The 25,767-nt window shown below is 38.5% G+C and overlaps 1 protein-coding gene across 1 annotated transcript; it reads right to left on the bottom strand.

Moving 5' to 3' along the window:
• Window positions 1–15,806: 15,806 nt before the first annotated feature.
• Window positions 15,807–17,357, bottom strand: LOC150036845 (uncharacterized). The gene is made up of 4 exons (XM_090313255.1): window positions 17,008–17,357; window positions 16,707–16,872; window positions 16,352–16,424; window positions 15,807–15,835 (listed from the first exon to the last, which is right to left on the bottom strand). Exons 1-4 carry the CDS (start codon window positions 17,340–17,342, stop codon window positions 15,807–15,809), a joined length of 603 nt encoding a protein of 200 aa, XP_090169381.1. The 5' UTR covers window positions 17,343–17,357.
• Between the last annotated feature and the right edge of the window lie 8,410 nt (window positions 17,358–25,767).

The following is a 25,767-nucleotide window of genomic DNA, read 5'->3' as shown; positions in this document are numbered from 1 at the left end:
AAGAAAAAGCTAAGAACTCTGAAAATAAAGAAAAGAAAAAGAAAAATACTACTGAGGGCAACAGGGGATGGTGATAAAGAAGGCCAACTATAAATCTGTGTTGGGTGAGTTTGACTCTTTTTTAAAGTCACACTGGAAACTAATGTTGGCGTAGTAGAGATGTTCACGCTCACACATAAAGTTTACCATCCTCTCTACATGCCTAGCATGGCTGGCTACCTCATAGCTCAACCTTGTGGCTTCAGTCGCCATTCTAAGAGCTCGATCAGTCATGGACTCCTCTTCCTCAATCCGCACTTCGTACTAATCCTAGGGATCAACATAGAGACACTCCTCTTTAGGAAGCTTTTCATCGTCGTGTTCCTACTCTTAGTGGTCTTCTACACAATGAATTCAGAAGGCAACAATGGTAGTCTTACAAATGGGACTTCTAAGACCCGTACTCTCTTCATCTCTAGGGATTTCTACCTCGAACCTACGACATAACTTGATAATAAAGCTAGGATGCCCTAAGCTACTTGTGGTGGAGCTGAAGGAAATCGAACACAAGGATTTCCATGAGCAACAAAAAATAGATCATTCCAAATTACAATCATGTATGAACATTACAATTATAGTCGTAAAACAAAACATACAGTTATGCAATCCATACAGAAATTACAGCATGAAACAACAACTGAACAAGGAGAAAAACTACAAATGTTTGTCGACTCGCCTCCATGCTCCATGCTCACGAACGCTCGAACACAACAACCTTGAATACTCGATATACACGACCGTAACACAGCACAAACACCACGCACTGGAACTCCGTGATCGCCTTGGTCACGAACACTCCAACAACAAAAACGGCCTCCAAAAAACCTCGACGGTGTCGAGTTGAGTAAGACACCACCAAGAAGGATACCTTAGTACTCTTAGTATGAGAATCCAGAGGGTGGGCTCTGAATGGATTTGAATTGAGGCGCATGAAAGAGGATTCAACAATCATGTGCACGATTGGGCAAGTGGGAGAAGACAGAAACCTATCATATAGGTCGATGCCCAATCGTTTAGCAAAAGTTATACGATCGTCTAGCAAAAGCTAAGCGATCGTTTAGTACTGTGTTTGTCGCTTACAAAAACTACACGATCTTTTACTAAAACAAGTTGTCGCTTAGTAAATCGGTATTTACTTGACAAGCTTCCGTGAGATGTTTTTTCGAGAGAGAAAATCTCAAAATTACTTTTGAAAAAACCTTTAAAAAAACTTTCTAAAATTAGGAAAACCATTTTTCTTTTATCTCATGGTTACCATGAACCACCAATAACCTCCCACTTAATTGGTTATTAGAGAAAAAGATTTAATTATCCAATAATTAATATTATTATAAATATAAATGAGAACCAACTTATCATACTATATTTATAACCTATAGTTTTAATATTTCATCTCATGAAACATATAAACCATAGTTCTTTTTCTATTCCATGGTACTTAATGTAAATCTCATTTACATTAATTTTCCAATAGTTGTATCTCATATATCATACTGATCATATCAAATATAATCAAAATACCTCTTGTTAATTTGAACATTTCAAATCAACACCAAGAACTGATCCTCAACTAAATCCATTGAGCTACTAAGGGGACCTTATGGACATGTAGCTCGAAGCTACCACAATACATGAATAACTGACTAAACTCTTTAGTCACGGGATCCACCATTCGTTAACTGCTAGGTAGTCCAGTAAAGACCGACAACTGAACTCTTCTTAGCACATATATATTATGTATCCATCTTAACCAATTAGAAGTACGAAAAACCTTCACAGATCGCTCGTAAGTACAGTTGAGCCAATAACCGTTATGTCCCTATACTTACATCTAAGTACTTATGTACCACTGATCCCTCTAATGAACATAAGTCATAGTTCTACTATGACTGAGTCCTCTCTTCCCAAGAGAAGCTGTGGCCACTATGTTTAAGCCCTGGAATCAGCCCTTAAGGGAGCAATCTCTTTATTTATCCCTACTTCGGGAAAGAAGTGAATTCTATCTTGTAAATTGTGTTCCCAGCTCCCAGATCATACAAGTCCCCAAAAAGGTAGGCATGTTGAGTTGGCAATCTGGCCACTCTCACCCATACTAATCAAAGGACCGCCCTCAAAGGCAGGAGTTTCCAAAACAATCAGGATTGAGGTCGTGTCACTTATGGTTGTTTAGGTGAGATATAAGCCTCTAGTATTACTGGCGTTATATAAAGTGTCTAGCCATCTCGTGGTTCAGGTCTTATAAAAACTCTTTGTATAGGACAACCTCGCTCGCACGTCTCCAAATGAATGGTCAGGATCTACAATCTGTAGTAGTTTACAACACTTGCAAACCTCTACAAAGCGGGCCGTATCCGTAGTGTCACCAGAATCAGGTATCCCACCTTAATCCTTATACTACAGACCTAGGTTATCATTTAAGGCATAATTCACTTGTATATCACATATACATGCTTAAGTTCACATAAGATAACCATGAAGCTTTGTTTATTGGATATGAGTAAATGCCAGAATTGAATAACACTTATTTTATTCATCAAACAATGTGTATCCTTACAAAACAACAAAACTTTGGGAGAATTGGGACACTAATCCCAACAATCTCCCACTTGTCCTAATGACTAGGGAGAATAATGTACAATACAATATGAAAATGTACAATATACAATAAACTAGGGCAAGGGCATACCCCAGTATCATCTCCCACTTGCCCTAGACAAGATGTCATATGTCCCACAGACCCAGACACTCCAAGTGACCCTCGAACACTTTAGCCGTGAGAGTCTTTGTAAAGGGATCAACAATCTTGTACTCCGATGCAATCTTTGTGACTATCACATCACCGCGATGCAAAATTTCCCTAATCAGGTGATATTTTCGTTCAACCCCGACGATGACTCTGAGGCTCCTTCAAATTTGTCACAGCCCTGCTGTTATCACAATACAGTGTGATAGGCAAATCCATATTTGGAACAACTTCCAAATCTGAAAGAAACTTCCTCAGTTAAACAACCTTCTTAGCTGCTTCACAAGCGACTACGTATTCGGCTTCCATAGTGGAGTCCACAATGCATCCTTGCTTGATGCTTCGCCAAACTACAGCCCCTCCATTCAGAGTGAACACTGACCCCGATGTCGATTTGCGAGAATCTCGATCGGTTAGAATATCTGAGTCCATGTATCCTGTAAGGATCAGATCCTTATCTCCATACACAAGCATGTAGTCCCTCATTCTTCGAAGATACTTGAGTATCGCCTTGACCGCCATCAAGTGACTAACATTTGATCAATGTACGATGCCTGAGACATGACTAACCATTTGTTCTTGCAATCTTGAAAGATCTTGATGCTGAGAACATACTGTGCCTCACCCAAATCTTTCATTTGAAATTGGGCAGCTAGCCATTTCTTAATGTTAGTCATATACCCTACATCATTCCTAATGAGAAGGATATCATCCACATACAATACCAAAAAAGCTACTGAGTTGTTGATGTTCTTTTTATAAACATAAGGTCCATCAACGTTCTGATCAAAGCCAAACGACTTGACAACAGTGTCAAATATGATGTTGCAAGATCTAGATGCTTGTTTCAGCCCATAAATGGACCTATTAAGCTTGCAAACTCTTTGCTCTTGATCTGGAACTAGGAACCCCTCTGGTTGAGTCATATAGATGGTCTTCTCAAGATTACCATTAAGAAAGGCAATCTTGACATCCATTTTCCATATTTCATAATCATAAAATGTGGCAATGGACAGAAGAATCTGGATAGACTTGAGCATGACAATAGGTGAGAAAGTTTCCTCATAGTCAACTCCCTCAACTTGGGTATAACCCTTTGTCAAGTGTCTAGCCTTAAAGGTTTGCACCTTTCCATCTACACCTCTTTTTCGCTTATAGATCCACCTACATCCAATAGGTTTTACCCCATTAGGTGGATCAACAAGCTCCCAGACTTTATTGAAGTACACAGACTCCATTGTCAACATCCTCCATTGCTTTCTTAAAATACAACGGATCCTCAACCTCATCATTCGTAATGATGTTTTGGGCTTTAGTCAAACCCATGTAGCAATCTGGTGGGTGCATAACCCTCCCATTACGTCGAGGCAGTCTCAACTCTTGAGCTGGTTGACTAGACGTCTCAACCTCAACAATTCTTGTTGATCTGTTGACCTATTCAACAACTCTTGTTGAACCCTAAGCAGTCTCAGTCTCACTGGAGATCTCACGTAAAATGAGCTTACTTCGTGACTTATGATCCCTTATGTGGTCTTCTTCTAAGAAGATAGCATTTGTAGAAACAAACACTTTATTCTCACTTTGATCATAAAAGTATCCACCTCTCGTTTCCTTGGGGTAGCCGAAAAAGAGGCAAACCTTCGAACACAGTTCCAACTTCCTTGGGTTAGTCGCTAGCACATGTGCGAACAACCCAAAATCTTGATGTGGCATAAACTACCTTTACGACCTCTCCATAACTCAAAAGGTGTTTTAGAAACACTTTTCGAGGGAATGTTGTTCAGGATATAACATGCAGTCTGCACGGCATAACCCCAAAACGAGTCTGGAAGATGAGCATAACTCATCATAGACCGAACCACGTCCAACAAGGTTCTGTTTCTCCTTTCAGATACACCATTTTGTTGAGGTGTACTAGGGGCCGAGAGTTGGGACGCAATCTCATGTTCTATCATATAGTTTTGGAATTGGAGGTCCATACACTCTCCACCACGATTAGATCGTAGTGTTTTTATCTTCTTACCTAACAAGTTTGAACTTGTCAAGGACTTCAGACTTACGTTTCATTAGGTAGAGATACCCGAACCTTGAATAATCATCTATGAAAGAGATGAAATATTCATACTCACCTCGAGCTCTAACATTCATCGGACCATAGAGCTTTGATAACAGGCAGAAATGCACGTTATCATAGTACTAAAGTCTTAAACAATGTTGGATTGTGTTGATGAAATATGTTAAATTGCGTCCATTAAGCATAAATTCTATACTATTGCGTTCGCATGCGTCCAACGCATTAGAGTAGTTGATCTTTACATTTTTGTGCAGAATATGCGTTAACACAATGTCGATCATAGGAATACATTGGTTGAGCATAACTTCACTGTAAGACTTTACGATGATCGTGCTTGCAAACATTCACCCAAGAACAATCATCGCAACTTGGTTAGCGCAACATGGTGGGCGCATTTGGGTGAAAGGATAATTAAGAGCGATGGGATAGAAAGCTGACGGCAGTTGGATCCAAATTAAGTTGATAGATGATAACAGTCACGAAGTACATTAAGCTTATCGGTGACAATTATCCGGTGCATCAGTCAGGAATTAAAGCTGTCCCATCTGTACAACCGGGAGAGAGAAGCCGCCTTTCACCATGGAAACTCTATAAATACCGAATGCATTCTTCAGAGAAGAGGTTAAGCAGTCGATTACTTCATCACTTTACAAGTTCACGCCTATGTTCATAGTTTCTTTCATTTTAAGGCGGACGCAAGGAAGAAAATGTGTCGGTAGATCGTTCCGGTAAGCTTAGGAGAGTACCAGAAGCTTTAAAGACAGGGAGAGGGTCGACACCTGCGGAAGCAGGAATATCTTTAGGCTAGAATAGAGATTCCTATGTAAAAATGCAGGAATATCTTTGTCTGTTTACAAGGATTACGTCACAGGATTACGAAGAAGCAAATGATCTCAGTCCATCACCGCAATCCACAGGAGTAGAGATCGCTGAAAGGATGGATGCATCAATACACAATGTGGGCGACATCACAAAATTTGGGGGTGTACTCTTCCTTATCTTTATTTCAAATTTTGCGCTATCACATTGCATTTCACTTTTAAAAGTTTTATCACTGCATCCTTCTTGATTACCGCAATCATTTAACAAGTAGATAAATTTAGTAGTTCACCGCATGTTGTTTCTTTGCCAAGTATGATTACAATGATGAACAATATGCTTCTATGTCTTTCATATATATCAGAGTCAACTTAATCTTAATATAGTCACCTCATGAAATATTTCTACAAATTAGGGGTTTGCTAGCTTTCTTTTAAACTCTCTTTACAATGCATTCTATGACCATCGCATAACCTACTTCAATTTCTTTTGGCAATGAAGACATTGCCGCATTTTAAATTTGGGGGTGAGGTATTTATGATATTTATTTTCGACCTTGCTCTATATATATATATATATATATATATTTTAGAATAACAACTCCACTTCAACGCAATGGGAAACCCATGTTGATAAGAGTTAAGTTGTGAAAGGCACTTACCCGTAATTGGATGTCCGCATGACACCCGTGGGGGTAAGCCAAAATGAAAGTAAGTTACCAGGATCAACGCATAAATCAATGACGCAACTCTAATGCCAAATAAGTATGAGATTAGACTGAGAAAGAGTGCATTGCTCGTAGTTGGATGTCCGCATGACACCCATGGGGGCAAGCCAAAACGAAGGCAACGCACTCGAATTAGCGCAAGGTAAGAAGAAAAAAAATATATATATATATATATATATATAGCAACAAAGGAAATTTTTGTGCAAGGATAAATCATTTGACACCCCGGAGGAAAATTTTCCTTTTCAAATAAATCATGCGATGTTCTAGAATTTAGTAAAGTCCTTTTAAAAATTAAGCTTGCAATTCCTAAGTCTTAGAAATATTTTAGGAAGAGACTCGAATAAGACTTAAGGAAATTCTGGCATATAGGATTTGAACGAAGTATCTTTGAGAAATCTAGGGAAAGAACTTTGCGATTAACTTGCTAAAGGAATATTTAGCTTATGCTTGAGGACAAGCATTGTTTAAATTTGAAGGTGTGATAATGGGCAGAAATGCACGTTATCATAGTACTAAAGTCTTAAACAATGTTGGATTGCGTTGATGAAATATGTTAAATTGCGTCCATTAAACATAAATTCTATAATATTGCGGTCGCATGCGTACAACGCATTAGAGCAGTTGATCTTTACATTTTTGGGTAGAATATGCGTTAACGCAATGCAGAGATTGCAATCATAGGAATACATTGGTCGAGCGCGACTTCACCGCAAGACTTTGTGATGATCGTGCTCGTAAACATTCGCCCAAGAAGAATCACCGCATCTTGGTCAGCGCAACATGGTGGGTGCATCCGGGTGAAAGGATAATTAAGAGCGATGGGATAGAAAGCTGACGGTAGTCAGATCTAAATTAAGTTGACAGCCGATAATGGCCATGAAGTACATTCAACTTTATCGGTGAAAATTATCCAGCGCATCAATCAGGAATTAAAGTTGTCCCATCTGTACAACCAGGACAGAGAAGCCGCCTTTCACCATGGAAACTCTATAAATACCAAGTGCATTCTTCAGAGAAGGGGTTAAGAAGTCGATTACTTCATCACTTTACAAGTTCACGCCTCTGTTCATAGTTTCGTCCATTTTAAGGTGGATATGAGGAAGAAAATGTGTCGATAGAACGTTCCGGTAAGCTTGGGAGAGCACCGGAAGCTTCAAAGACATGGAGAGGGCCGATGCCTACGGAAGAAGGAACTATTTATAAAAAAAGGGGTTAAGAAGTCGATTACTTATAAATAATTATAAGGCACCAGTGTAAAAAAGCCTACGATTAACGTATTGGATATAAGTAAATGCAAGAATTAAATAACATTTATTTTATTCATCAAACAATGTGTATTTTTACAAAACAACGAGACTCTGGGAGAATTAGAACATTAATTCCAACAGAAGCAACGTCCACAACGACAAATGGAAGGTCTAATAACTCTTCCTATGTTCATGGACCTACCCTGGACTAGACAATAGAGGAGTTTTGCTCTATCTTCAATCATATCGACTAAGTAGAGCACAAGCATTAGTCTGGAGAAAATAAATGCATGCCAGATTTGACCGGAAATGGATAGCTCTGTTCCCTTAAACCAGACAACTACTCGTGCTAATGGACCCACTCAATTCCTGGCCCATAGAGAGCTTCTATAACATTTCGTTCATTAAGCTGCTAAGACAAGAATCTGCCATACTCATTGTCAAAGTCAGTCACCCTGTAGACTTTGTTGATGTGCGAGGAGGAGAAAGACACATAAATGCCTCTTACCAATGAGATATCCCTATCTTCATCGATGTTAGTATAAAAATCCCTAACTAAAAGAACTACTGCCTTTAGCATAAAACTCCCTAACCAAAGGAAATACTGGTGACGGTAGATTAGAAGTCGATTTACTCGACAACTAAAATCCCTTGGATGCAATATGCGATGCATGTTCATAAGGTATGCGTTGATAGTCATGCATCGATGGTCATGCGTTGGAATGATAATGCGTTAACGAATGTATGCGATGACCATGCATCCTGTCCCAAGTTTTCTCGTGTTCATGCCAAGTATAACGCAAACGCAAGTTTCTCGGGTGATTCGAAGTCGAACATAGGGACTTATAGCTGGATGTTTGCGGTGATGTGCATGCAACGGTTCAATAAAAGAATGGATTTGAGGTTTCTCTACTAACCCTACTCCTACTCCTAGCTATCAGACAACGCAATGAGAATGAGAATGAGAGGTAGAGACACGACAACTCATGACATGAAACAAATGAATGGGAAAATGGATAAAATGCGGAGATGATTTCATTGCAACCCTTAAGAGTGACCGCAAGGGCAACCCTAGTCAACGCAAGCCATGCGATCATGCTACACACACTAAAAGCCTAAATCTAGGACGTATGCGGTGGGTATGCATAAGTGTCCAAATGACTGCATACAACCACCATATCTTACTTCCTGGATGCATGCAATATCCCATTCGTAGGGTGCATATGCTGTGTGAAAGTAAACAAAGCTTATCTCTAAGATCCCTATTCTTGCCTATGCGTTCCAATCTGCTCTCTCGAGTCTTAGAATTTTGTTTTAGACTACTCTCCCAAGTATGCCTAAATGATGAATGAAGCGCTCATAGGACAAGGTAACCGCATAAACTTTGCTGTCCTAAGATTGTTTCTATCCCTAGTGAACAATGACTTACATTGCTTAATGTGACCAACCACTTACCCTCCTGAGCAGTTGGTTATTGCTGACTTTACTCATAGACAAGTAATGTGTTAGCCTATAGACAGGCGTTGCCACAGCTTCACACAAAGCAAATAAGGTTTTCTCACACAGTCACGCAACGCATACCTTCCGGTGGTTTGCTACATGCTTCATATCCCTAATCCACATGACTAAGTATGCGATACTTAAGCAATCTCACTAAGTGATGCAATGAAAGTTAAGGATGCTAAGTAAAGAAGATGGAGATGGAATCGAAGGAACACAAAAATGCATTGAAAACATAATGTATTAATTCCTTAATCACAAAATGTATACAATACAATATAACAAAAGAAGAGAAAATGAAATGACCGGCTGGAAGCAATGACTTGCTTCCAGCGGATGTGTGTCAAGGCTGCCGGTGGTGCCATGGATGGGCGATGAAGCTGACTCTCCCGACATTTAGCTCCAGTCGAAGGCTTCGATCGTCACTCGGAATGGATGAAGGAGGTGAAGAACTCTTAAGCGTCTTCTCACGCATTTTGTTTGGATCACAAGGATCCGCCCTAGGCGAACCTCAGATGAAAACCTTAGATTCTAACCTTGGACGAAAATCGTGGATAACTTGAATTTCTGCTCATTGACTTCTTTATATATAGCCTGGATCGCTGACAACATTAATGGACTGCTCTGATTCTGACATTCGGCGCGTCAGTCCTTTTTTGAACCTCTACTACTAATGGCGTGGTAGGTGAAATGTCAACATCAGGTTTTGATTTGCTCGAGGTAGATGTGTTGATGCGTTCATTCCACCAACCTTGCGTTGATCCCATTAGTATGCATTATTGCGTAGCCGCAATCATTCAGTGACCGCATACGCTTAATACCGCAACTCTACACGACAACCGCAATCGCTTGACGAGCGTAATTCCCATGCGATGGACGCATGCAGCTGATTACCGCAACATCCATGCGTTGATCGAATGCATTTGCCTTGCGATGGAGAGTTTCTCCGCATGCGATCGTCTATGCGGTGGTTCGGTTTCTGCGTTTGCATCCACTTTCTGCATTAGCTACAAAAAATAGACAATTGAACGCATAATAACGCATAATAATGGGTTAGCTGAGATTCAACATGCTGATCGTCGAAAGCTCATTTTCTCGTGAATTCCTAGCGTATTGCCGTATATTCTGCTTAATGACCTTCATAATTCTAAGTAAATGGCCTAAGATGATATGCATTTCTGCATGTCATCACACCCCCAAACTTAAAATCATGCTTGTCCTCAAGCATGCGTTATACTCAAGAAATTCTAACTCACCTTCATGCTTTTCTTTGCGATGGCCAACTTCTCAGAATATAATTTCCTCATACCTGTGACCACCACCGCAATGCTCTCCTCCACTTTGGCTGCTTCTTCAAAAAGATTTTTTCTAAGTTTATATCCGACAAGCTGATGATGGAAATTTAGAAGTCGATTTTACTTGACAACTAAAATCCCTTGGACGTGGTATGCGATGCATGTTCTTAAGGTATGCATTGGTAGTCATGCATCGATGGTCATGCGTTGGACTGACTATGCGTTAATCAAATGTATGCAATGACCATGCGTTCTGTCACAAGTTTTCTTATGCTCACGCCAAGTATAACACGAACGCAAGTTTCTCAGGTGATCCGAGGTTAAACACAGGGACTTGTAGCTATATGTATGCGGTAATGTGAATGTGGTGGTTTAAATAAAATAATTTTGGAAAGTTAATCCTACTCCTACTCCTAACTAACAGACAACGCAATGAGAATATGCATTAAAGGTAAAGACTCGACAACACTTGACATGAAATAAATGTATGGGAAAATAGATAAAATGCAGAGAGGATTTCATTGCAACCCTTAAGAGTGACCGCAAGGGCAACCTTAGTCAACGCAAGCCATGCGATCATGCAACAAACATACAATAGTAAACCACCTCTCGGTGCGAATGCTACGGCTTCTAATGCTAGACCGCATGCGATATATGCGATAAGTCTATAGGGCCTACACATAAGCCTCTATTCTTATTTATGCGATGACAAAGTGACATACACATAAATAAGGCGACCACATAATATCATACCTATTCCTAGGGTGCATGTGATGCAGTGTTGACAAACAGAGCTTATCTCTAAGTCTCTATCTTTTGCTTATGCCGATCTAATCTCGCTCTGTCGAGTCTAGATTCTAACCTAGCTCTCTCGAGTCATTAGGTTCTTTCTTTAGACTCTCTCTCAAGTAGCTCTAAAGGGGTTTTGGGCACAACATAAAACAAGTCAAATGCATGAACTTGGTTGATGCAAGATTATTCCTATCTCTAGTGAACAATGCATACATTGCTTAATGCGACCAACCACTTACCCTCTTGGGCAGTTGGTTGTTGCTGACTTTACTCATAGACAAGCAATGCGTTAACCCATAGACAGGAGTTGCTGCAGCTTCACACTAAGCAAATAAGGTTACTCACACACTCACGCAACGCACACCTCTCGGTGGGTTGCTACATGTTTCATATCCCTAATCCACATGACTAAGTATGCAATACCAAGCAATCCCACTAAGTGTTGCAATGAAAGTAAAAATGCTAAGCAAAGAAGATGGAGATGGAGTCGACGGGAACAGAGAAATGCATTGAAAACACATTGTATTAATTCCTTAATCACAAAATGTCATACAATACAATATGAGAAAAGAAAGAAAAAGGAAATGACCGACTGGAAGCAAAGACTTACTTCCAGGGGATGTGCATCAAGGCTACCGGTGGTGCCATGGATGGGCGGAGGAGCTGACTCTCTCGAGATCTAACTCTGGTCGAAGGCTCTGGTCGTCACTCGGAATTGATGAAGGAGGTGACGAACTCTCAAGCGTTTTCTCACGCATTTTGTCTGGATCACAGGGAAAACACTGGGTTATAGGGATAATCCCCGGACCAGTTGGAATTCTACTCATCAGCTTCTATTTATAGAGCTTAGGTTCCCGACAGCATTTATGGACTGCTCTGAGTCTGACATTCGACGCATTAGACCTTTCTGAACCTTTGCTACCAATGGCGTGGTAGGTGAAATGTCAACATCATCTTTTTTTTCCCAAGGTAGATACGTTGATGCGTTCATTCCACCAACCTTGCGTTGATCCCATTAGTATGCATTATCGCGTAGCCGCAATCATTCAGTGACCGCATTTGCTTAATATGCAACTCTACATGATGACGGCATTCACTTGACGAGCGCAACTCCCATGCGATGGACGCATATGGCTGATTACCATAACATCCATGCATTGATTGACGCATTTTTCTTTGCAATTGAGAGTTTCTCCGCATGCGGTCGTCTATGCGATGGTCCGATTTCCGCGTTTGCATCCACTTCCTGCATTAGCTACGAAAATAGAATATTGAACACATAATAATCGCAAAATAACGGGTTAGTTGAGATTCGTCATGCTGATCGGCGCAAACTTGTTTTCTAATGAATTCCTAGCATAATTGCCGCATATCCTGCCTAACAACCTTCATAATTCTAAGTAAAAGGCCTAAGATGACATGCATTTTTGCATGTCATCACAAGCCTTTGTTCAAAAACTTTTTATTCATTCGCCGCAACTTTGTGTTTAGCTTTTGAGAATGCGTTCATTCAAATTACTTCAAAAATTTGCGATGGCTTATTAAAATGCAAAATTGAACCTGGTTAAGCTCTTCGTTTTGGCTTACCCCCACGTATGTCATACAAGCATCCAACTTCGGTTGTGTTCCATATTCAACTCAACTCTTTTCTTACTTACTTTGGCTTGCACTGGACAGAGGAGTTATGTTAATGCGTTGATCCTGGCAACTTTCCTTCGTTTTGGCTTACCCTCATGTGCGACATGCGAACATCTAACTACGAGCAAGCGCCTTTCACAACTTAACTCTTATCAACATGGGTTTCCCCATTGCGTTGATAGTGGAGTTATTATTCGAAAAAACTCGCTTGATTATTATTATTATTATTTTCAAATGATCATAATGCAATGTACGCAATTCTCCGAGACTGTTGCCACCCCCAAACTTAGAGGTTTGAAGCATTCTCACCGCAAAGCTAAAAACAAAATTACAAGAATGCAGTAATAAATGTTTGTACAAAGGTTTGCATAAAATAAAACTTAAGACTTTCAAAATTTGAAGAATCTAATGAAAGTAAAGAGCGCCTTGCGATGATTAATTAGAAGATGCAGTGGATTATACATACCATCATTGAAACATCGCAAAGCAACGTAATCGAGAAAGAAAGAATTTCAAAAGGACAAGGCATACAAGATAACAAGAAAAGACCTGGGGTGGAACAACACATACAATCATGCGTTGGAATTCACGTGATTGAAGCCATGCGTTGAAGGGTGAAAGGAATTCTTCTGTTGTACTGCGCACGAAGGAGACTTATTGTTGCACCTACAAAAGAAAATGTACCACAACCAAGGAAGCAGCCATATATCCAAAATAACAATAAAAATAAAAATAACCTAAACTAAGAAAGCAAAGTAAAGATAGAGTAGAAGACGTCCCTGGAGAAATAGGAATGTTGTCACCGCAAGGAGTCTACCATGCAGGAGATGACTCTCAACTGCTTGGGTCAAGTTGCCTTGACCATTGGAACTTCCGACAATTATTGGGTGCATGTTGGCTATCATGGCCTTAGAATTACCTTAAGCTCTTTTGCGACTAATTGCCCTTCTACCTTGGGGTCAATAATTGTTTTCGGAGCATCGCCAAAAACTCGATGCTTGATTTTATGAAGTAGAAATGTGGATGCTATGCGTTGATGAAATTGCGTTGTGCACTCAAGTTTCCCCAGCGGAATCCAAGTGTAAATTCCTTTGAGTTTCTTGGTAAGTCCAGGGTCGAACACAGAGACTTGTGAAAATAGATTGCATTGGTAATTTTTATGAAGACTTTGCGGTAACTGCATAAATACATAAATTGTTGGGTTTATTGTTTGCGTTGATGAAAAATAAATAAATGTGACAGAGTTTGAAAAGAGTTGGTAAACAAGAGATGCGATGAATAAGCGGTGAACGGGTTGAGAAGGGTTTCGGTTAACACTTCCTAGAATGCGTTCATGCTTTGCGATCATGCAACATGCATATAATAGTTAACCATCTCTCGATGTGAATGCTACGGCTTCTAATACTAGAATGCATGCGATATATGCGATAAGTCTATAGGACCTACACATAAGCCTCTATTCTTATTTATGCGATGACAGGATAGCACTCACACAAATAAGGCGACCACATAATATCATTCTCATCTCTAGGATGCATGCGATGCTTAGAATGCGTTCATGCTTTGCGATCATGCAACATGCATACAATAGTAAACCATCTCTCGATGCGAATGCTACGGCTTCTAATACTAGAACGCATGCGATATATGCGATAAGTCTATAGGACCTACACATAAGCCTCTATTCTTATTTATGCGATGACAAGATAACACTCAAACAAATAAGGTGACCACATAATATCATTCTCATCTCTAGAATGCATGCGATGCAAGTTAACAAACAAAGCTTATCTCTAAGTCCCTATTTTTTGTTTATACAATTCTAATCTTGCTCTCTCGAGTTCAGATTCTAACCTAGCTCTTCCGAGACATTAGGTTCTTTCTTTAGACTCTCTTTCGAATAACTCTAAAGGGTATTTTGCACAGCATAAAACAAAACAATCTCAAGCAATGATTTTCCTAGGTCCTGTTAGCTTAGTTCTTCTCAACCCATCCGACTAGTTTAGCTACTCATGCATATTAAGAGAGCGAACAGATGTAGAAATAGAACTTTCATTGTATAAATATGAAGATGAAGTACAAAATAACAATGGAAGTATAGAATAAAGAGCCTGGTAGCAATCTCTTGCTGCCAGGCATTTACACTGTTTTTCTACTCATACGCTAAAGATAATCTCGCTCTCGTGAGAGTTACCCCGCTCTCTGCTTCTACGCCCCAAGGTTCTCTCTCGAGTTGCCCTGAGCGACCTCCGGTTCCACCACTCTTGTCTTGCTCCGTCTTAAAATAGAAAGGAAAACTATGGACAGAGGCGTGAACTTGTGGAACAAAAGATTATTAATACGGTGAACCCCTTTTCTGAAGAAGGCCCTTGATATTTATAGAGCATCCATGGTGAAAGGCGGCTTCTCTCTCATGGTTGTACAGATGGGACAACTTTAATTCTTGACTGATGCGTCGAATAATAATTTTCACCAAAAAGCTGAATGTACTTTGTGATCGTTATCGGCTGTCAACTTAATTTGGATTCGACTGTCATCAGCTTTCTGTCTCATCACGCTTAATTGGCCTTTCACCAGATGCGCCCATCATGTTGCACTGTCCATGTTGCGACGATCCTTCTCGGGTGAATGTTTGTGAACACAATCAACGCAAAGCCTTGCGGTGAAGTTGCGCTCAACCACTGATTTCCTATGATCGCAATTATTGCATTGCGTCAACGTATATTCTGCACAAAAATACAAAAATCAACTGTTCTAATGCACTGAACGCATGCGATCGCATTATTATGAAATTGTTGCTTAATGGATGGAAGTTAACACATTTCATCAACGCAATCCAACATTGTTTAAGAACTTAGCACTATGATAACGTGCATTTTTGTCCGTTATCACCTACACTTCAATATTGGTTGAAGCTTGGTCACACAAGCTACAATACTCCTAAGATACAAAGGTTGCCTGCAGAGACATAAAACTCAACAAAAAATTAGCTGCCAAGTCCCCGGCAACGACGCCAAAAACTTAGTGATGGTAGATTAGAAGTCAATTTACTCGAAAACTAAAATCCCTTGGACGCAATATGCGATGCATGTTCATAAGGTATGCGTTTATAGTCATGCGTCGATGGTCATACGTTGGAATGATAATGCGTTAACGAATGTATGCGATGACCATGTGTCCTGTTTTGAACATTCACTATCCAAGTACTACTTATTCTTTATGGATCTCAAACATACCTGAGAGAATTAATTCTCAAGATGTAACCTTAGGTACCCAAATTTGTTTGGGTCCTTGGGGGTTAGCTAGCAAAAATTTAGGAATCCATCTCTTTTCATTCATAATATTGATTTTTCTTAAATTGCATGCATAAGCTTTATGACCATGTTTTCCACATGCATGACAAAGAATAGAACCTTCTTTGACAAAGTAGTTTGTAAATTTCTTTTTTTTTTTTTTTTTTGTGAGGTTTATAACCTAAGCCACTTTTATCAAATATGCATTGTTGCTTACCTATCATGATATCTAAATTCTTTTTCCCATTTGTAAACTTTAAAAGAGTAGCTGAAATATCTTCATTTTTATTTTCTAATAATTTATACTCTTCTTTTAAAGCATGCAAATTTGATTTAGATAAATCTAGATCTTTTCCTAATGTCTCATTTTTCTCTTTTAGATTATCTAGCTCAATTAATAAATTATTATTTTCAAGAGCTAATTTAGTATTTTTCTTCCTAAGAGACATATATTTGCAACCTAGTTTTTCAAATTCAATTTTAACTTCATTATTTGCATCAACGAGCTCATCAAAAGTAAGGTTTTCAGGACTTACCTCATCGTCTTCGTCGTCGTCGTCTCCAAAAGCCATAACGCACAGATTTGCTACTTCTTCCTCGCTTTCAGATTCACTTCCATCGCTTTCGTCCCAAGTAGCTTTCATGGCCTTCTTGTTCTTCTTTGAAATGTATTTTCTTTGAGGACAATCCCACTTCACGTGTCTGGGCTTTTTGCATTCATAACAGATGATTGTATCTCTGTTGCTCTTTTCTCCTTTGCCTTCTTGATTGTTGACTTTTTTTTAGAAGTTCCTTTTCCTAAAATGCTTTTTGATCTTCTTGGTCAAGTAAGCGAACTCCTCATCATTTAGTTCAGCTTCAGTTTCAGAGTCCTCTTGAACTTGAGTGGACTTTAATGCTAGGCTCTTCTTCTTTTTGATATCTTCTTCCACATTGGCCTTCATGATTATCTCATGTGTCATGAGAGATCCAACGAGCTCCTCCAATGGAAGTTTTGAGAGGTCTTTTGCTTCTTGGATCGCTATCACCTTAGCTTCCCAACTCTTAGGCAATGATCTAAGAATTTTTCTCACATTTTCAGAGGTGGTATAAGCTTTTCCCAATCCCTTCAAAGTATTAACAATATTCGTGAACCTAGTAAACATTTTAGATATAGTTTCATTTGCATCCATTTCAAACAATTCATAATTATGAACTAACATGCTAATCTTTGACTCTTTAACTTGATTAGTTCCTTCATGAGTTACTTCAAGCATATCCCAAATTTCTTTAGTAGAATTACATGCAGAGACTCAATTAAACTCATCAGGATATAAAGCACAAAACAGACAGTTCATGGCTTTGACATTAATAGAAAACTTCTTTTTATCTTCATCATTAAACTCTTTTTCTTCCTTAGGAATATCTTTATTATCAACTATCTTAGTAGGAATTAAAAGACCATTAGAAACAATTTTCCATACATTATAGTCGATAGAAATCAAATAAATTCTCATCCTAGTTTTCCACCATGCATAATTATTTTCATCAAACAAAGGTGACCTAGTGGTAGATTGACCTTCAACATACCCATTTATTCTAGTAGTTGCCATAAGCTCGAACGATTAAGTTTTTCAAAAAAGGAAGAGAATATAATAATATATTTTTTAAAAGATTCTTATAAAGAGAAATACTTTTCCAAAATTTAGATTTTAATCAAAAAGATTTCAAAGATTAAAAAGTAGAAAAAAAAATAAGGTTTTAATAACCAAGTTTAAAGAAAAATAAATTTCTAATGAAAACGGCTTTTAAAACTCAATTTTTCAAACTTTTTGTAAAAATTAGAAAAATTCCAGATTTAATGAGATTAAAAAAAACAGAATGTAAAATCAAGAAAAAAATTACAAAACCTTTTTGAAATAAGAAAACCGAGCTACCCGCTTTGATACTAATTGTAGGATTTAAAGGCAACACTAGAGGGGGGTGAATAGGGTTGACTACCAATTTTTTAAAAAATAATTTTATCTCCAAATAATGCTCAATAAAATTAATCCACTAATTTGATTAAAGAAAATTTATGCAAGACAAAACTTAAATCTTGCAAGCTATGATAACTTCGAAAGAAAATTTAATCAAGGATAAATTTAAACAACACACTAGAAATTAAATCATGCAATTAGGAAAGATTAAAAAAAAACTGAGACAAAAAGCAAAAAATTGAAAACAAGAAATAAAAGAGAGAGAGGAAGAAAAAACACCGGGAATTAAAGTGGTTCGGCAAATTGCCTACTCCACTCTCCAAGACTCCTTCTTGGGTATTTCACTAAGTGATCCTCTTGCAGGTGAGGACCAAACCGACACACGACCCTCTTTTTCCTAGGCTAAAGAGAAATCCAAGATCCTTTTTACTGGTTCAGGATCAAACCAATTTCTTTTTCTCATAACCCAAGGTGTACCTATACCTTAATACAATTAAAAGAAAACCTCAAAATGTTACCTCTTGAAGGCTAAATACACAAGTTGAGTACTAAAAAAAAAACTCACAAAAATAAATCTAGGCTAATTTAGGAGTAAGAAGGACAAGAATTTGAGAGTAGAGAAAATTGAGAGCTTAAGACTTGATAGCTTTTGGTGTGTCAATGAAGAGTAAAATCAAGTCGAATTTATAGGCGAGGGGGATAAATTTTGGTCATTGGATATGATTGCAAATGAAGGGTGGAGATTGAATAAAAATAGAAAAGGAAAGGATTTGAAAATGAATTTTAAAAGATTGGAATTATTGAGATTTGGAGAATAAAAAGGATTTGACGAATGAAAATTTAGGAAGGAAATCAGATTTGAAAAGGTTGAAATTTTGTGAGAATTTGGAGAAAATTGGATTAGGAAATTAAAGGAAAATAAGAAAATGAAAATGAAAATAAAATAGCCGAATGATATGAGCACCACGAGCACAGGGGAGGAGATTGAGCGTCACACCCGCATTCTATGAAGAAACCGTAGGCACGTGCGGACGCGCGTGAAGCTAGGTGACCACCACTTGTCATTATCTCATTCGTCCATGGTCGCCACGTCACTGCCACATAATGTGCCACGGCATCACCACGTCAGCAAAAAGTGCCTGGTTAGAGCGTCACATCATTAGCTACATCATCAATATTGACCATTTGTGTGCCACGTCAGTAGCCACGTCGGATGCCACGTCCGTAAGGTGCCACGTGTCACTTCCACGTTAGATTTCCTCTCCAATCTTCTTTTGCTTATAACTTTCTCGTTTGAAGTCTAATTTGATCGATTCAAATTGCGTTGGAATCGTCTTTCCGAGCTCTACAAGATAGTAGCTCTGAAACACTAAAAATGTTAGTACAAAAAAAATATGATTTTGTTATCATCAAAATACTTGGTCTGATTGAAACCCTAAAGCTAACATCCATAACATCATTCAAAATCCATTTCTAAACGCCTAAGCCAACTGAATCACTTGGTAAAAGCTACCTTAGCTTGAATTATTCGAGAGAATAAGCAAGCAAGCATTAAGTTAGAAACGCTTGGTACATCTAGAGATAGACGCACTAGTGTTTTATTGCATTCTGTGACTAACGCATACATCCTAGAGATAGGGAATTGCATGACATTCGCATTGGGAAGTGCTGAATAGAAAATAAGCAGAAATCAAACGCATAAATAGAGATAAACAAGTAATTTCATCCGCAGCACATTCTTGTACGTGTACATTTCACTTAGATTGGAGTTTCCCCTACACTAGACACCATTTTCACACGACCCCCTATTTTCTACTTGACCTTTTTCTATCTTCTTGTACGCACACAACAAAATTAGTGTAGATAACTCATTCCACATTCATTTAGGATACTTTTACATCATCTACAATGCAAGATCTGCGTTAGCTTTAATCTGAATCCCTGAGTTCGACCCTGAACTTATCAGGAACTTGAGTTAGATTTATACTTAGATCCGATTCAGAAAAGAAAAAAAAACTTGAACGCATAAAGAGGAGTGTCACGCATCCCTTCACACATCACTAACGCATCGCTAACGCATCAACACATCACTCACATCTGTACTTATTTTTCCAATTACCACATACAATACACTCCTAAGCTCGCATCACGAATTCAACGAACAACTGCTCAACATAATGGTCAACGTTAGTCCCTCTAATGCTCAGCTCGGTAGGATTAGTGGTTGCAACAAGGACTCTTCAAGCCTCCCAACTGATTCAGTAATTTGAGCAACAAGGTCACACGGATTTTGAAAATTAGTTATAGCTTCAGATCCAGAATAGAAGCTATCCTGCTGGCAATTCGAGAATTCCTATTGTCTATAGGAGGGTTCCTGCACAACCAATTCTTCTAATGAAATACCTAAATGGGAAGAAGAAGCATTCATCGATCTCGAGTTTGGGCTGGGCATCTCCTAAGGGGAATATGTGTCGCACACTGAATCACATAAAAGTTGAGGACATGCTTCGGATAAATGACCTTGAAGTGAAAAAACTTGACATGTCTCAAGCTCCTGTAATTACCTTGTAGCCAAAACTTGAACAAGAGAGGTTAGTTTAGATATTTGACTTTTAAACTCAGTAATTTCCCTTACCACTTGTTCTTCTTTTCGTCGAGCCACTTTCCTCGTAAGAAGCTCACTATAGAAGTTTATATCTTCTGCTATAATAAAAACAAGTATACTTAAGAAAAAAAAATCATTTTGGTGTTTTTAAGGTTACAAGTCAAATTTATCTAAGAAAGAGATAAATTGGCTTGGCTTCTCGGCAACGACACCAAATTGTTATGTCGAGATTTATTGTCACCTATAAACCCTTACTAAGTAAATGATATTTATAATTCTCCGAACCACTACTTATACTAATAGGTAGCACAAATGACAAGTATGGGGTAGAACAACAGGGAGCCTAGGATTAAATCTCTTCTTAAGCTAAATTTATCTAAGGAAAGCAATAAAAACAGAAGGGGGTTGGTTTGAATAGAATAAAAAACATTTAGTGCAATTTTTATCATCAACTTCAAAGATAATTTTGGTTAATCAATTAGGCTATCAAAAGAATAAATGTAAACTAGGATTGGTTTATCTAGTTTCTAGAGCGAAACACATTTAGTTCAATTTTTATCATCAACTTCCGAAAATTAATTATGCATACGATTTATGCATGCACAACAACTTGCTTTATACGACAAAACTTGTAACAACCCAAATTTGTACGCATACACTACAGGAAATTAAATGTCAAATGTTAAGCATGACGAAATTTTATTTAAAGGGGTGGTAAATGTAATACCCTAGGCGTAATTTAGAAAGCAGGAAAACAAATAAATATATAATTAAGAATGAAAAATATATAAGTTTAATAGGAAAATCGGGTGGAAATTTAGAATTGGAAAAAAAATAAGAAATTTATTAATTATCCAAAAATAATGAATAAGGGGGCAGAATCAGGGAGGATTAATTAGAAATTGAAGAGAGCGAGATTGGAGAGAGCGAAAGTGGAGAGAGCGAGATTCTCAGCGAGAAAGGGAGAGAAAGCGAGAGCCACGAGAGAAAAACCAGCGAGAGCGAGAGCGAGAGGGAAGAGAGCGAGATTCTCAGCGAAAAAGTGGGAGAGAGCGAGAGCCACGAGAGTAAAACCAGCGAGAGCGAGAGCGAGAGTGGAGAGATTGAGATTCTTAGCGAGAAAGTGGGAGAAAGCGAGAGCCACGAGAGTAAAACTAGCGAGAGCGAGAGCGAGAGTGGAGAGAGTGAGATTCTCAGCGAGAAATTGGGAGAGAGCGAGAGCCACGAGAGGAAAACCAGCGAGAGCGAGAGTAGAGAGAGCGAGATTCTCAGCAAGAAAGTGGGAGAGAGCGAGAGCCACAAAAGTAAAACCAGCGAGTGCGAGAGCGAGAGCAACGAGAGCCAAACCAGCGAGAAAGCTGGAGAGAGCGAGATTCTAAGAACAAAATGAGCGAGATTTGGACAGAAGCATGGATTATGCGTTGAATTTGGCCACGATCTTATAGATTATACATGGAGAACCCTAAAATTGAATACAAACAAAGGTTGAAGACGTAAGGGCAAACGTTAGCCAAAATTAGGTGTCTTATTAAGAGAAATTCTTAAGCCTAAGTAATTTTAAAGAAGCCATTTGTAGGATGAGTTGTCACACAGAGAAGAGCTGGAAATGGCTATAAATAGGAGGCTTTGGGCTGGAAGTTAAACTCATTCTCAAACAAAACTCAGTTGTAAGAAATCGTGTGAAAAGGGTGAAGTAATTCTGTTAGTTAGAAGGAGGAAACGCGAGGGAAGTGCTGCCCAAATTTCCTTTTGGTTTAAGATGGAAAGCTCTACTGATTAAACCATAAAGAATAATAAGGAATAACTAGGATCGCAGTCAAGGTAAGTAGTTTATCTCACCCTCTCTTTAAGTGGTTCATGGTAGTGTACCTTTAATATGTTGCATAATTATGTTATTGTTATGTTGCATTACATGTTTAAAATATGTTTATCGACAAGGGACCCCATGCATTATGTTTGTTCACAACGATGAAATAAGATTAAATATTAATTAGATAAAGGTTATGCTTCTAGGGCTAGCATGGCATGTATGGTTGCACCCCTCTAGACCTAATTCTATGTCAAGATTATGCTAGAGACTAACAGGGTATGTATGGTTGCACCCCTCTAGTCCAATCTTACGTTTATGTTAATGGTTGATGTTGGATGCGACTCTGGCCCTACTGACTGCATGACCCGCTAATCATCAGATGGGTTAGTTTCCGCTTAAGTCCTCATCTTCCTATCAGGGTGGAGAAATTTACGTTAGAAGCATAACCGACACCATATGTTATTATACGTTTATGTGCATTTGGTCACTACCCTATGTGAGAACTACTTACTGGGTATATTATATACTCATCCTATTTTTACAGACTTTGTAGGTAAGGACACAGCGTAGGTAGCAGAACTGGATGTCGCTCAAATGGCCAACAATTAAACTCACTATTATAGGCATATGCATTTTTGTATCACTACGCTAGTATTTTATGGATCCTGGTGTTTTGTAAAATAAACTTTTTATATAGTTTTCTACCTAATTAATAAAAATCTTAGATATATTCTTTTGAGATTTTTACCAAAACTCATCTCACAATAGAAAAGTCTTAGTATGCATGTCGTAGCGGTCGAACCATAATATGTAAGGATCCGGTCATTACAGGTTGGTATCAGAGCATTTGAGCCAATTAAGCTCTACTAATTAGAAGAGTCGTGGTGTTTGATGGTTCGGCTTGTTAAGTGATGCCCACAGTTATGCCAAATACGCTGGTAAGTGGAATTTTCAAATGAGAAATTTAGTAAATAATTTTTAGTAAACATAAGGTATGAGTTAAAAAAAAATTAAAATCAAATTGCTTCCTTATTATGAAAATAAAATGTGTGTACCAGATGCCACCATAAAGGGCTCAAACACGACGAGGCAGATCTCGAAGTGAATCCACAAGGGATCAAAATCAAGGACATGAACAGACGCCTTACGTGTTACTTACACCTAAAGCGTTACGAATACTAATACAAAATATGAGTAATGGAAACACAACCTCGTCCACCACACCAATAACCAAAGATACAAATGACTCGAAGATCATTCGAGAATTTAGGAAGTTCAATCCTTCAACATTTGATGGATCATCTGTGGATCCAATTATAGCAGAGAATTGGATAACATAAATAGAAACTATTTTCCGCCATATGAACATCCAGAAGAACATAAAGTAAATTGTGCCACCTTCATGTTAAAAGGCGATGCAAAGTTCTGGTGGGAATCCACAAAAAGAAGAATCAAAGGTACAGTCTCATGGCAGAAATTCAATCAGGCTTTTTACAACAAGTATTTCCCTTTGACAGTGAGATATCAAAAGAAAGTGGAATTTCTTAATCTTTGTCAAGAGAACATGTCAGTGGCAGAGTATGAACGAAAATTTGATCGCTTGTCCCACTTTTTCCCTCGACTAGTGGACACAGAAGAGAATAAGGTAGAAAGGTTTATTTGGGGATTAAGAGAAGGCATTCGAGGCATTGTTACTGCTTTCCGACATAAAGAGTATGCTCTTGCCCTCGAGTCAGCCTTACTCATGGAAGTAGATCTTGCTGTCAAAAACTCAATTTCTGAACGAGGATTCATGCCAAATCAAAAAAGAAAATTCACCCAACAAGGCTTCCAACGTTCACAACGGCAAGCAAAAATTTCCCAAAGCACTCAGGGCGTACAGTCACAATAGAAGAGTCAAACATTCACATATCCTAAGTGCAGAAATTGTGGAAAACACCATCAGGGGTAATGTCTTCGGAGGGGTGTGTTTCAACTGTGGCCAGACGGGTAACTATGCAAAGGCTTGCCCAAAGCTCATCAACCAAGTATCAACTGCCCAGACCACCTAGCCTACTAGTAACAAGGTTACCCAACAACAGAAACGATGGGTGTTTGCTGTTACATGTCAAGAGGCAGAGGATCAAGATGCAGTTGTTACAGGTACGTTACCCACCTCGGGTATTATGCCTTCACTTTATTCGATTCAGGCTCTAATCATTCATTCAATCTCTAATTCTAATCTTCCTCCCCAATCAGATATTATCTCGGACCTTTTTGGATATATAATCCAAGTCGAGAGTGGAGTTACGGAAACAGCCGTCTGATGGAAAACGACTTTCACGTTCGGTTCAGAGATCAAAGCCCTTAGGCTACATTCTATCCATAGCCACTCCTGCCGGAGTATCTATGTTGGCCCACTCAGTAGTAGAAAACTGTGAATTGTCAGTATCAGGACATAAACTAGGGGTGACCTTTATCATCCTAGATATAAGTGATTTCGACATAATACTAGGTATGGACTTGTTAGTAGCAAACTATGCAAGCATAGATTGCCATAATAAAGAGGTCATATTCATCTTTCCAACAGGAACCAAGTTTAAGTTTAAGAGTTTTAATCACAATCAGCCCCAAGAATAATTTCAGCCTTAAAAACTAAACATTTGCTCAACCATGGGGCTTGGGCATATGTAGAAAGTGTAGTGGATTTACGAAACCAAAAGGATGAAATTAAGGCAATTCCTGTAATAAGTGAATTTGAAGATGTATTCCTGGAAGAGCTACCAGGTTTACCACCAAGTCGAAAAATAGAATTTTGTATAGATCTAATTCTCGGAGCTGAACCAATATCTAAAGCACCATATAGAATGGCACCTACAGAATTAAAAGAACTCAAAATACAATTACAAGAATTGTTTGAGAAGGGATTTATACGCCCTAGTTTGTCTCCATGGGGAGCACCTGTCTTATTTGTTAAGAAAAAGGATGGATCAATGCATTTATGTATAGATTATCGTTTTGTATGCATTTTTATGGATCCCATCTAGGGATTTATATGCATTTTTGTATCACTACGCTAGTGTTTTATGGATCCTGGTGTTTTGTAAAATAAACTTTTTATATAGTTTTCTACCTAATTAATAAAAATCTTAGATATGTTCTTTTGAGATTTTTACCAAAACTCATCTCATAATAGAAAAGTCTAAGTATGCATGTCGTAGCGGTCGGACCATAATATGTAAGGA

This window comes from Benincasa hispida, chromosome 4 (assembly GCF_027475165.1).
Source record: "Benincasa hispida cultivar pf3 chromosome 4, pf3_genome.v1.1, whole genome shotgun sequence".
Lineage (NCBI taxonomy): Eukaryota > Viridiplantae > Streptophyta > Magnoliopsida > Cucurbitales > Cucurbitaceae > Benincasa > Benincasa hispida.
The sequence above is the reverse complement of the archived record's forward strand: the minus strand, read 5'-3'. Positions and strand labels throughout refer to the sequence as shown.